Genomic DNA, 14,385 nt, shown 5'->3' with positions numbered 1-14,385 from the left:
CTCTTCCTCTGATAAATCTTCTAGTATCCATAGTCGCAAGTCATCCACTTTGATACCAATTGATACATAGAGAGAGAGAGAGTGAGCAAATATAGAAGTAAGCTGATACCAACTGATGTCTAAAGGATTGGGTGAATTGGGTCTAGCCAAAGGCGGTATTATGGCCTCCGAGATAGCAATGCAGGCCATGGTTTGGTCTCTGTATTGGACGATGCGGCATTCAGCGGTTTCTCTCTTGCAAATAGTGAGGAAATTGAAATGCTAGGGTCTAGACCAGAGCTCCCCGGTTCACGGCAGGGAGTCGTGGCCTCTGAACTGAATGATGAAGGAGGCGCAAGCAGCCATTAGGATGGTGATGAAGGCCTGATGAGCCCCGGTCCTTGCTATCACCCGAATGCAAGGAGTGTCGTAGAGAGCCACTCATGTGATCGACATCGAGGTTGGGCCATAAGCAAAGTGAAATGGGGCAGTGGGGGACGTCGCAGAGCCTCGGTGATGTTGCTGTCGATGCTTCTGGTGATGAGTGGTGGTTCAATTGGTGTCACCATCGTTGTCTTCAGTTCTTAGAACGTCGTGTCGGATGCCAAGTCTGGAAGTCCTCTCTGCATCTTTAGCAATGCGGTAGTGAGGTGAGATCGGAGCACAAGCTAGCCGTCGGTCGTCGTCAGCGGTGGTTGCTGGTTCTTGCTGGCCGCAAGAGCCTTGTAAGGTTGTTGGACTTCTTCCTCGAGAACGGCGACGGGGGTGACTGCGATGTCTGTCACGATCTGAAGGAGTTTCCGATTGAGGACGATGATCGCCTCTCACGCTCCGGCGTCGCTCATCCCTCTCTTTGATTGCTCGAATCTCTCTCGCTCGATGCTCAACTCTCTCACGCCACTCGACTTGCCCGTCTCTCGTCGCACGCTCAACTCGAGCATGTATTTATGTTGTGTTAGAAGAAACTTGTGCCGTATGGTGCTGGAGGCCATTTGCTTAATACATGCTGAATTGCACATAAGATTATCACAACCTTGTTCTTTGCAATTTTTTACATGGTATTAGAGCATTGATACACACATGGAGCCTTTTTTGAAGGATTTGAAACTCTGCTGGAAGAACCAGTGAATCTTTTTCCTCCTTATTTTTCAAATCCACACGCAGTTGAGTTTCTCGATCTGATTTGTCCAGAAAGCTTTAGATCTTTGTTAGAGTCACGAGAGAAGGGTTGGTTGAATCCCTCCAAAACTTTATTGTGGAGTGGTGGCCCCTCTCTATAGGTTGTATTTTCTTTCCTCTGTTTATAATATTCACACATTCCATAAAAAAAAGGGTTGGTTGCATCCAAGACGATATCCTGGTTTTCTCTATCACTGCAAACATCGAGTCTACTCGAGGTCAGCAGAGTCAACTTGAGGTGTACCTTTCCTCATAGAGGTGGCTTGAGCAAGATGGAGCCGATTCTAGCACAAACTTATTTGCTAATTGTGGTTTCCAGCTGTCCTGTTTGGTAACTTTCAGATTTCCTATTGATCTTTTTGTTTAAAATTATACTTTGGCACATCATATTTATGATCATTAACTAAAAAATAGTGACCTGTGGCTATTAAGTTGGACAATACCAATTTTCTCGTTTGGCAAGATCTCATCAAAACCTTTTTATTGATCATATCAATGAAACAGAGACGGTTCCACCTAATTTTTTGTCAGTAAAGAGCTAGACTGACAATATGGTGGAAAATGACAAGGGCAAGGGACAGGAACCTTTCATTGCATCTAACCCTGAATACAAAAAATAGAATTTATGAGACATGTGGGTTGTTAGTAGCCACTTTGTCTGCATACATATTCTCTCTCGTCACTGAAATTCAGAATCCATTAGAATATTGGAACATTTTGCATTTTACTGTTACTATTCAGACTGCTGCCAGTGTATTTCAGTTAAAACTGCAATTACAAACATCAAAGTGAGGTGGCAAATACGTCACTGAACTCCCCAACCAAGTCAAAACTTTGTGCTGTCAGTCGCAGATAGTTGGTGAATTTTTGTCATCAAGGGACGATGTATCTTATATACTTTGTGAGTTAAGATAAAAGTACAACATGTTTGCTTAAGCTCGTGTTAGTTTCAGTTACCCATCTTTGAGACTTTGCTCTCAATGCTCTAACAGCAGAAGCAGTTTCTCCTCTGATCTCAGACACTAGTATGGTTTCTCAAAAATACCCATCTTTGGAAATACTGAACTTTCAAATGTCTCTGTGGCTGACTAGAACATAAATAATAGATCTAAATGATACACAAGAAGAGGGGTATACCATTGAACCTGAATTTGCCGACTCCAGTCACGAATTTCATCATCGAAGTGAAGAAATCTCCATGAAGGGCCTTACTAGAATTGGACCGTGATATGACCACACTGTAGTCGCCTTCTATAATAAGGGGACCAGAGAAATTTTGACAAAAAATCCTTACTCCACAAAGGAGGGCATGGAGCTCCGCTTCGAACAAATCACATTGCTCAAATGGCACAGAGTTAATCTGTCTCAAATGGTCCTGTCTTCTTTGAGATCCTGTGAAAATTCAGCTTCAACCGTTTCTTGTGCATCTTTTTGTTTTTTGGTTTTGCTTTTTATAAAGACCACATGTCTAAGTGGATCTTTAAGATAAAAATTGTGAGGAACACTTAAGTTTCTTTAAGAGGATGGTGGCTTGAATCCACCAAGATCCATCTTGTTAGTTTCATTTAGGATTAATTTCCAAATGAGTCCCTTGTAGATACCATATTTCGAAATACAATTATTAAAATGTCAGATTCTTAAATCTGCCTTTCATCAGCATTTAGTGGATAAATATGGTCTTGCTCTTTGTGGCCTTTGATTGAGATGTTTGAAATCATATGAAATACTATACTACTGCAACAAATTTAAAAAGTTAATAGTTGAAGGTAGAGTGGATCTGGGCTCTTAGCCTCCCTCCTCTACCGCACAACATAAGTGAGGGAAGGAGTAGGGTAGTGGGCATCCCCCTAAACCTTGTTTCTACTCTTCTGTTTTGTGATTGATTACAGTGCACAAGAGATGGGAGAGGTAGGCCTTTGCTTCCCACTCCCGTGCAAGAAGGCCTACTTCCAATGGGACTGGGAGACTGGTGGGTACACCTCCCCTCTCTCGACACCAGGAGAGGAGGGAGTGGTGGCCTCCCTTTTTGTATAATATAACTTTTTGAAATAGAAATGTAATTTATTTTAGATATATAAAACAATCAACATGAAAAGCCATGTTACTCCTTAAATTAACAGTTCTGATATGATTCCATAGGTTGTGTTCACAATTTGACCACATTTCAGAATACAATTTCTGAATGATTGCAACTTAAATTCTTAGCCTCTTCTCGACTTTACTGGAGAGTTGTTAGCTCTTTAATTTGCATGATCAGTGTGAAGTGGGGTCCAAGGCGCATCCCCAAATGACTAACCATCTTAGGAAACCTCTTTTCCAACTAATAAACTCAAGATCTTTGATCTCACTAATCCATATGGTACTATTCATTAACACTCTCCCTCAGGTGTAGGCACGTGGATAATTTGGGTGGAGGCCCACATACGAGTACTCGCTCTGATACCATGTGAAATTGGGTTCAATGGGACTATTCCTACAATCAGAAAATAATAATGAAGTTTTTTCCTTTTTTCTATAGAGGAGTTTTAACACAGGTTATTTTACTTTGGTGAAATAGCTGTTGAATTTCATATTCAATTTTAAAGATGTTTTGCCATTTACACAATGGATCTTGTCCACTTAAGTCAGCATTTTCCATTGGTATTTTTGAAAGTCAAAAGCAGTTGCATTGTGATAGCATTAGAGCTCTAGATTTCTGCACTGTTTAGGGAAGGGCACTAATAACTAAAGGAAAAGGGTTATATGACAATTTTAAAAAAAAATGTAATTAGTTTTTCTATAGCAGAATGAAGTTTTCACAACATTCAAAAACAATCCTAGTTTTTCCTAAAAACTTATAACCAAAAAACCCATATCCTGCTTTTTTTGGCTTACTTATTTCCATGCAGGGACATTAACAGGGCTTTTGTTTGCTGGATTGTTGGTGGTTTCACCTGTTTGCGCCTATTAGTCATCTTTTTTTCCTTCTATTTGATGGATCCTCTTCAAATGTCTCTCAATCCAAACAAGCATCTCAAGGAAGAGTACGCTTTCTTGTTATTTTTTTCTATAAAATGCTGAAGAATTTTTTTTCTGATGGATAAAATAGAATGATATTCTATTTTGATTCTTTTCAGATTTGTGAGCAACTTGACAGGATCTTCCATGCTCGAAATTGCTTCTCTCTCCACAATTGTCCCCGTAGTTGTTTCAACTAAGTTCACTATGCATTACCTTGTCATTCATTTCAAAACCAATTTTTTAGGATGTATGACTTTTATGCACTTTGAAAATTTACAGATTCTTATGGTTCTACGACACTGGAACTGCTCCAATAACTTGACTGGTAGCTCTCTCCTACTTTATTCAAATGAAAGTTTTCATCTTTTTATCTCATTTCAGTGGAAGTTATTTTGGTTTACATTTATCTGGTTTAATGGTGGCTCTGTAATTTGGAGTCAAAACTTTGTTTATAAATTCCTCTGAAGAAATTCATAATTTCTGTGGGAAATCTGATATGATATGAACTGATGTGAGATTAATTTTCTTTTCGCTTTTTGATGCAAGAACACAATACTTCCAGGAATATGTTGCTTCATGTCCCTTAAAGAAATATGCAGTCTTTGTGCTCAAGCGTTTTCATCATAACATATACCTTTTGATTTTCATTGCAAATTAGGTTCTCAATGATTTTGGTAAAAACATAGATTTCACATTTACTATTGCTAATGTAAGTTCATTTTCCTGTAAGTTTTACCTACCTTTTGATATTTCAGCCACTTGGTGTTGGCATACTAATCCTTTCATCTAATGACTGCCAAAAAAGTATTTTCTGTCTGAAATTGAATAAATAAGGGGCATCTGGAAGCTAATTGGCTGACATGAGCTGCTCTATTTTCATGGAAAAATTGTCAACTGAAACTCCTCAAAGTTTCAAGTCATTTATTCTATTAAAAAAGAATCTTTTCCCCATTCTAAATAGGACTTTTCTTTCTCGGTTTCTATGTGACAGTGATATCTCATAAAAAGAATGATGATTTCGCTCGTGGTAACAAGTTTTGGAGGGATTGCATTGCTTCGCTTCTTATGGATTTTCTTTGGGTCATTTTACCCATCCTTTCAGTTTTTACGGTATGTGCTTTTTCTTTCCATCAAAAGCTGTGTAGTTTCCTCCTGAAAGAAAGTTTAGTTCTTAGTTCTTTCTATGTTAGCTGTATTATTTTTTTGTTTAATCTTGTACCCTAGTCCCGGTTTAATTAGTGTTTCTAATAAATGCAGTTTCAATGAGGTGCTACAATATAGTTTCTCATACTGATCTCAGGTTTTATCAGACTGGGCACATTTCTTTGCAGTTTCCCTGATGTTGATACTGCTTTTCTGCTTTTTGGTGACAAGGTAGTATCTTCAATTTTTACTGTTAATGTTTTTATTATTTCCATTTGAAGTATTGAAGCTTTCCTTAAATATTACTGACTTGGTCTCATATCATTCAAAGTTGTATTGATGCTTTACCTTTTGTTCTTTCTAATTTGGTAGCTTGATTAAGCTAGTTGCTTTTTTTGAATGTTCTATTTTCCTTCTTTCGATGATGTTCTCATCATCAAAAAAATATTCAAGCTTTGCGTCCACCAATTAAGCATATGAATGGATTTTAGTTTTGAACTGCATCTAATGTTCTTCAGCATTTTATTTCTCTCTTTCTTACTGCAGATATATGGTTTCTTCTACTACTAATTCTGAGGAAAGGATTGAATCTGTGTATTCAATTAGGTCATGTATCTCATCATACAGAGTGTCCATGGTATGCTTGTATTATTTTACTCATTTACATTGTTTCTTATTGGAATCATTTCGGTTTGTTATTCAAAGAGACTGGTTTATATTTGGTGTAGATGATTGTAACATGCTTATGCATCCTGGCTGTTGATTTTAAAATATATCCTCGAAGATATGCTAAGACTGAGACGTATGGTACTGGTCTGGTGAGTTCTTCAATCGACCAAAAGTTTCTTTATTTATCTGCAGATGTTATTTGGCTCCTTGCATGTGAATCTTCATTTCAACATGAGCCCTTGAAATTCAAGTTGACATCTTTTCTGCTGAAATTCCTTTTGCTTTCAATATGTGGCTATTATATACTGAAAAAGAAGTATACATTTCCTGTGACATTTTTATTTTTTATTTTGAAATGATGCTGAATTTTATGAAGACAAAAGCTCAAGAGAGCAAATTACAAAGGGGGGGAGCCTTCCCAAACAATGAGAGATTGCTGGGAAGTTCCGAATTTAGCCAATTTATTAGCCAAAGAGTTGGCTGATCTAGGAATGAGTTTCCAATTACAATGATTAGAAGACACAATGTCAGTAATACAATCGGTGATAGACCAGTGACACCAAGGGGGGAATTATCTTTTGAACACAAGCTGATGATAGTCTTAGAGTTTCCTTCAATAATAAGCTTGCCATGGAGACGCTCCTTGAAGATTCGAAGGCCGAATAGAAGAGCACATACTTCAGCTGTATTAGAATCAGTAATACCCACCGGTCCAACATAAGAAAGAATAGGGTCTCCATTGTTACCTCTGAAAACACCACCTGCTTCAGCTGGCCCAGGACAGCCAATAGCTGTTCTTTTACATTTCCTATTACATAAATCTATGAGATGTTCATTTTTTTAATTTAATGTTAGGTATTTCTGTGTCTATAGTTGTTTTTATCTATTTTTTGATCCTTAGTTTGATTCATTTGACATAAGTTGGTAATATTACCTTTTCTATTTTCCCTATATCCTGTATTTGACATTTATGCTCTCCATATTGTTCTATCACCTTTCCATTATAATCTCCACCTGTACCAAGGGAGTTTAGAAAGATGTTTACATGTATTAAATGTTATTCTTAGGAACTTATTGATATCAGATTACTGATGTCTAACAGATGGATCTTGGGGTAGGCTCATTTGTAGTGGCAAATGCGTTGGTTTCTCGACAAGCACGTAATTTGATCTGTGTGTAAGTTGTCTTTTCTTTCATTTTAAGTTAACAAGGTACATTTTACTCTGTTTTGTCTTTTCCACGATCACAAATCCATTTTATCTTTTCCTTCTTTGGTGTTGTTAGTCTTTTTGTTTTTTCTTTTAAATGACTATAGTGTAGTTTGTCATGTCATGCCTGTCATAGAAATTGGGAATCAAGACCACTTTTATTTTGCTTGAACCTAAATGACCATGTGAATCAAGACAACACTTGTACCTATATGACCATGATGTAAATGTTGGATATTTCGAAACAGTATTTGTGCACCTTAGAAGTTACTTCGGTTATGACTTTTTTATGCTTGGTTTTTGGTTATTTATTGGACACACTGCCATCATATTGAATTTTCTGATGGTCAATTTTGTATGCTATATGTTGATTATTTGTCAGTGTTATGATGTGAAGAACAGTTAGCAAAACAATCTCATAAGTATAGATGGACGTGGAGTTAGCACGAGTAACCTAATCTTCTATGTAGATTGGGATTACACGAGAAAGTAAGGCAAGGTTGCTATCAACTCAGCAGAATTGAAAGATAGAAAAATGAAAAAAAAAAAAAAAAAACAACTCAACTGAACCAGTAGCAGTACATGTTTTATTAAATTACTTAAAAAGCTCTCTATGAGACTATGAGGTGCTTACTGTGGAGAGTTATGTAGGAGTTGAACATTATGAAGTAGAAAAGAGAGGAGAATGAGAGAAGAAGAGACCACAACAAAAAAAAAAAAAATGAGAAAAGAAGAGAGAAAGTGTGAGAAGGCTGCACCAGAGAAAGCAGCAGCTAAGTCGACCCCTAACTCCTTTTTATTAACTCACCTAAAGTGATTACATAAATGGACAAAAATACTCCTCACTCCTGAACAACTCGTTACTTAATAATTACATGCTAGATTTCTCTAAAAACAGGACCAACTTGATTCTAATAAAAACATAATGACATCTGACCTAAGAGGGGTAACACATACAAATGTGGTATGGTTGAAGTTTTAATTGAACGTACCTGGTTGATGAATAATCGAGCATCTGCGTTGCTGGAATTTGAAAGAGAAGAAGAAAAACAGAGAAGGAGAAGAAGAGAAACGGGAAGAGAAGATGGAGAGGCAAGATGGAGAAGAAGATGCGTTGCCTTGCCCAGCTTCTGTTTGTCAGCTGCTTTATTTGGAGAGGAAACAGCCCTGACTTCAAGTACCATTTGGTCAACTTAGAGGAAGTTTGCCTCCCGAAGAGTTTTGGAGGTCTCGGAATCCGGCTCTCCAAAGACATGAATCAGGCCTTGCTCCTTAAATGGATTTGGAGACTCAATTCATCTGCTCCAAACCTTTGGAAAAATATGGTGCTTTCAAAGCTCGGCATTTCTTCAAATTGGCAGACAGAAGGGGGAAACAGAAGGAATTTATCTCCTATATAGAGGTTGCTCTATCTCTTAACTCCTACTTTCTCAGCGGCAGTCCGATTCTATATGGGTGATGGCCATCATATCAGATTCTGGGAAGATTGGTGGTTGGGTGATATGCCTCTTCAGAACACCTTTCCTAGCCTCTTTAGAATTTCAAGATTGAGGAATAGAACCATTGCTGAAGTTGCTGATAATGGGGGATCGAACCATCATATCGTCGTGGCCTATCTAAGTTAGAAGCTCTTGAAGCCAGTCGTCTGTTGGACGCTCTGTAGCCAACCAGAATTCAAGCTAACAAATCAGACAAATTAATCTGGTGGCTAGATAAAAGTGGCTCTTTCTCTGTCTCCTCCTCTTATCTTGCTATTCGAGGAGGGATCACTCATGGTCCCAAACATGCAATAGAATTCACATGGCGTCTTAGCACCCCCCCCCCCCCCCCCCCCCAAAAAAAAAAAAAAATTCTTCATGTGGAGTGCTTGTCGTAACAAGATTCTCTCTGCTGACAACCTCAGAATTCGGAGTTGACCCCATTTGCCCTTTCTCCCATGCAAAGGAAGAAACTGTTAGCCACCTGCTTCTTTTGTGCCCTTTCTCTTGGGGGATTTGGATGTCGATTCTTAGCAAAATTGGGCTCCAATTCTGCTTCCCTGAGGACTTGACAACCACCTGTCGTATGCTTGTTGGGATTCCTATCTTCGGTCTTGGGAAATTGATGATCTCTGCTCTATCTGCATTCATCCCCTGGGGTATCTGATTGGAGCAAAATCAACCATCAGAAATAATTGGAGAAGTCTAGCCCAGATTCACTCTCTTCGAAGCCTCTTGTCATCTGCGAATGGACCCCGCCTCCTGCTGGAGTCCTTAAGCTGAATTTTGACGGATCTTCTCTTGGTAATCCTGACTTAGCCGGTTTTGGTGGCGTGATTTGTGACTCTTTTGGGAACTAGATCGTCTCTTTCTCCGGTCCTCTTGGTATTGTAGACTCCACGACGGCTGAGCTTCAAAGCCTTCTTAATGGGCTTCGTGTTTTTCGCGACCATTGCTCCGAACCTATCCTGATTGAGGGAGACTCTAAGGTGGTGATCTGTTTGTGCGAGAATGCCTCTTCACCTCTGTGGCGCCATTGGGATGCCTTTTTTGAAATTCTGGATATTGTTAAGCTCTTTGATTGTTTCTGGTCTCTCATTCCGCGATCAACAAATTTTGTGGCTGATGCTTTAGCCAAGCAAGGAGCCTCCTTGCAATCTATTGTTGTCAGGAGTTAACTCCTTTTGTTCTCTTAATAAATTCACATTTATAAAAAAAAAAAAAAAAAGAGGCAAGGCAAAGTGTCTCGATGTCAAATCGGGCTTAACAAGAAATGAAACTAACTACCAGCAAAAAAATAGATATTTAATGCTATTTAAGAAAAACAGTGCAATACCAAATAGAGGAGTTAGAACGACGTAACCTTGTACACAGGTTGGGGCTGATTGAATCGACGTATGTAAAGTAGACGAACAAATGGACAGGCGAACCCTAGAGCATGAATGTTTTTTTCTTTGTTTTCACACATGCGAAATTGGACGTGTGCGTTGAAGAATCGCGTGCCATCTTCCCTTGCTGGAGCATTTTGTTGTGGAGCATTGGGCTGTCCTGGGCCGGTTGGAGCATGCGGTGTTTTCAGAGGTAACAATGGAGACCCTATTCTTTCTTATGCTGGACTAGTGGGCTTTGCTGATTCCAATACTGCTAAAGTAAGTGCTCTTCTATTCGGCCTCCGAATCTTCAAGGAGCGTCTCCATGTCAAACTTATTATTGAAGGAGACTTAAAGACTGTCATCAGTTGGTGTTCAAAAGATAGTTCCCCCCCCTTGGCGCCACTGGCCTATCACCGATTGTATTGCTGACATTGTGTTTTCTATTCATTGTAATTGGAATCTCATTCCTAGATCAGCCAACTCTTTGGCTGATAAATTGACTAAATTCGGAACTTCCTAGCAATCTCTCATTGTTTGGGAAAACTCTCCCCTTTGTAATTTGCTCTCTTGAGCTTTTGTCTTAATAAAATTCAGCATCATTTTAAAAAAAGTCTATTTTTTACCCTATTAAACCAATTCTCAATCTGAGTTTACCAGAAGGAGATATCAATTTCACTAGGATCAATGGTCATGTTGGCTAAAGAAGAAAGAGTACTCAATTCAGCCAGATTATAGAGTTCGAAATCTATCATATTTTTTCTCTAAAAAGAAGTATATTTAGAGAAGAAAAATTATACTTGAATGAAAGGAATCAAAGTCTAGTTTAAGGAGCAAATTTCATGTCAATATGATCTATCTATAAGGAGATATTCCATTGGAGTCGTCAAGGGTCAAGCTACAGAACGAAGCAAATCAAGAGATCATAAAAGATTCAACAACGAAGTCTTTTTTTGTCACATTAGGTATCAAATTAAAGCCATTTGAGTCTAGTTTTTTGAAAAACAAACTGTTTGTGATTTATTAGTTATATTTTGAGAGATATGGATATCAGAAGTGTCAAAGGTCAGTTATGCCGAAAATCTCTACTTTTCCTATTTTTTCTCCTATTATCTCTCCATGCATTGATGTGAATTGAATTTCCTTTTCTTCTATAAACCAAGTTGTTTTTTTGCCAAATTTTTCTTCTAATCAGAGAGTTTTTGTTAGATTTAACCACTCTATGATGTGCTCATTCATGGTATGCAAAATTCTGCTTTGGTGTTGCTTTCAAGTTTTGCATTTTTGTTACTTAGTTGTGTATCTTTTGCATTGTCAACTTCGAAAAATTGTGGTCACCCCTCAAAAGTTATACTTGGTCAAACTTGTTAACTTCTACTGTTATAGTCTCCCCTAGATTTAAAAAAAAAAAAAAACAAACAAACAAACAAACAAACAAAAGGTCGTATTCTAAATTTGTTTGAAAGTATGAGTGTTGCATAGTCGTCTCCTTCTTATTAAAGTTGTTTTCTTTTGATATTTCTTCAATTGACCATTTTGTGTTTTCATCACTTCAAAGCAAAGCTTAGACCTATTACCTAAAAAGTATAGGAATGTGCCCAACATCTAGCTTGAGTAAAATCTTTTATTCTTCACCTAAGAGGTGATTTGTGTTTGAGCTACCCTTAAAAAGTGAGTAGTCTCTTTGTTGTGCCCTAAAGTTGGACCGTTATTCCTCTAAAATTTAGTGTATTTCAGGCTATGACTGTTTTGACTAGTGTTTGGAGCTTTGTCGTACGACTATGAGTGATTTTCTTCTCTCATATTGTGTTTTGTCCAAGTTGGATCTCTATGTCATTTTCATCCCCGGCTTGAGAGGGAGAAAAAGAAGAAGAAGAAGAATTACAAGAAAGATATATTTTATTCCACATGTTGTGGTAATTTTTATGTGATGAAAATATTCAAAGAAAGGGGAGTACAAAAGATGAAGAATTTTGCATCTATTAAGATTTTTGTTTTCAGCAAAAGAAGATTGAAAACCAAAAATCTTTTTCCTTGCAAGTTGAAGTTTGAGGGGGAGTGTTGAAGAGCAGGTATGGTGGAGTCTTATATGAATCTCATAATAACAAGTCTCACAGAGCCAAAATTATTATGGTAGAGTCTTACTGAAGTCTCATAGGAGGTCTCATAAAACAAAAAAGTCTCAGTTAAATGTGTTTTAGTTATGTTAGGCTTCTGTTTATGTTTAGTTGTTCAATTGTTCTAGGACTTGTCTTTTAGTGTTTAAGTTTGGGTGTAATTGGGACAAGAGAAGTGTAATTGTAATTGGATTACATTTGTTTCCTATATTATAAATAGAGGTTCATTGTATTCAAATTACATCAAGTTGACACCACAATATCATCCACATATACTATTAAGACCACAAATCTGAATGATTTTTTTGTCACAAATAAGGAATGGTCATAATGACTCCTAAAGAACCCGACGAACATAATAGTTTTACTGAACTTATCAAACCGTGCCCTTGGACTCTATTTTAGACCATAGATGACATTTTTATGTTTAGCCGAAACAATGGCCATCCCTCACTGCCAATGAAGTCAAAATAAGCATAGAACTTTAAGCGAGCCACAGGAGAGGAAGTCTCAAACACATAAGTTTGCCTTTTCCACCAAAACTTTCCTTATAACCTTCAATTTACCCATTAACATTATACTTGATTGTATAAACCCAACGATGACCCACAATAGCAACATCAGAAGGTGGGTCTGACAGTATCCAATTAACCTTTGAAGTTTGTGTCCATCTCCACATCCATGACCTACTTCCAATGTGGAGAAGGCAACACCTCCTATACAGAACTGGATATAGAACACAAGGACAAAGAGAAGGCTAAAAACTTGATAGAAGAAGAGAAAGAATCAAATGAGACATATTGAGAGGACTAAACACCCTTCTTAAGAGCATTAGGAAGGTCCAAATCACTGAGACATATTGAGAGGACTAAACACCCTTCTTAAGAGCATTAGGAAGGTCCAAATCACTGAGGAGTTGCAGATGAAGAGAAAACTGGCAGGAGTGAAGAAAAGGGAACTCCACTCGCTTTCTTTGGGGTCTTCCTTCATTGATAAACTTGCAACAACTTTTGTATTATTGGCATGGGTAAGGAACAGCCCCCAGTGGAACATGTAGAGCAACGTCAAATGTCAACAAACAGGAACTCATAAGATTCATTGGAGAACGAAAATAGGGTAGATCCTCATATAATGTCACTTCGAGTGTGACATAAGTTTTCCTAGCGAGGGGATCATAGCACTTGTATCTTTTTTGATGATGCGAATAACAAAGGAGCATAAATTTGACAGACCTAGGAGACAATTAACAACAAATGGACTGAGAACGTGAATAAAATAAACAACACAAAAAGCACAAGGACAAAAATCAAACTGTCGAATGTGAGGTTTTAAGACCTATAAAGGGTCTTGTCCTCATAATACTTATGATGGCATGTGATTAATTAGAAAGTATGCAGTAAGGACAACATTACCCTAATATGATTTTTGGAACTTGCATTTGAAACAATATAGTTTGGGTAACTTCTAAAAAATGGTGATTTTTCCTTTCTGCCACCTCATTTTGTTGTGGGATATATACACATTGGATGCATACCACGAGTTAAATTTGTGATTCATAAAGTCTAACCCATTATTTTCACAAAAAAAAAAAACCCTCTTAAGATTGGAACAAAATGAATTGATACACCAAACTGATTTTTTATTACATCATAAAAATTCAAAAATACATCAAAGACTTTTGGATTTCTCCTTGGGACATGTACCCATGATCTACTGACGTCATCAATAAAGGACTAAAGGGTTGATAACCTAAGACACTGGGCACTAGAAATCGGCCTTGTACATTCGAGTGAACAACTTTAAACATGCTTGAACACCTATGAGTCTGACTGGTGGACTGGGTGTTACCATCAATGGTTGTTTTGCACAACTCTATGATTATTACTAAGGTATCTTTTCCTTAGGAAATGGAAGGATGCAATTCGATCTGTTACTCCACTATTACTGCTTGGATTTGGTCGACTCATTTTTACAGCAGGGGTGGATTATCAGGTGAGGGACATATTCATACTTTGATTTTGCTGTGGGTTCAGGATTTGATGCCTTGGCTGAAACTTCTAGCTAGGCAGTCAAAATTCATCTTCAAAACTGAAAAAAAAAAGGAAACCCAGTGAATGTTCAGGTGTTTGAATTAGAACAATGCTTGCAAGTTGATGCTGTTCATTTGAGATGCTTGATAATTTGTTAGAATTTCATGTGAAAATGAACTAAACATAGGTTTTCGAATCCATTGAGAAACCAT

General features: G+C 37.7%; 1 protein-coding gene across 2 annotated transcripts in view; it reads left to right on the top strand.

Annotated features, from left to right (window-relative positions):
* The window catches only part of LOC137940640 (uncharacterized protein At4g17910), a 30,615-nt gene that overhangs the window by 14,002 nt on the left and 2,228 nt on the right, over window positions 1–14,385 (top strand). Inside the window, exons 2-10 of one of the 2 annotated variants that reach the window (XM_068785793.1) lie at window positions 4,059–4,181; window positions 4,275–4,338; window positions 4,438–4,483; window positions 5,150–5,268; window positions 5,459–5,532; window positions 5,848–5,938; window positions 6,030–6,119; window positions 7,073–7,146; window positions 14,048–14,135. In XM_068785793.1, coding sequence (XP_068641894.1) covers window positions 4,132–4,181; window positions 4,275–4,338; window positions 4,438–4,483; window positions 5,150–5,268; window positions 5,459–5,532; window positions 5,848–5,938; window positions 6,030–6,119; window positions 7,073–7,146; window positions 14,048–14,135 — 696 coding nt within the window. In that variant the 5' untranslated portion in view covers window positions 4,059–4,131. Of the gene's footprint in view, window positions 1–4,046; window positions 4,182–4,274; window positions 4,339–4,437; window positions 4,484–5,149; window positions 5,269–5,458; window positions 5,533–5,847; window positions 5,939–6,029; window positions 6,120–7,072; window positions 7,147–14,047; window positions 14,136–14,385 lie in introns of both variants that reach the window. The other variant, XM_068785795.1, reaches the window with a different exon arrangement.

The sequence above is a fragment of the Aristolochia californica genome, unplaced genomic scaffold, assembly GCF_029961685.1.
Source record: "Aristolochia californica isolate CCGP_79_NKW_82.1479 unplaced genomic scaffold, dmAriCali1.0.hap1 SCAF_10, whole genome shotgun sequence".
NCBI classification, from domain to species: Eukaryota; Viridiplantae; Streptophyta; class Magnoliopsida; order Piperales; family Aristolochiaceae; genus Aristolochia; species Aristolochia californica.
The sequence above is the reverse complement of the archived record's forward strand: the minus strand, read 5'-3'. Positions and strand labels throughout refer to the sequence as shown.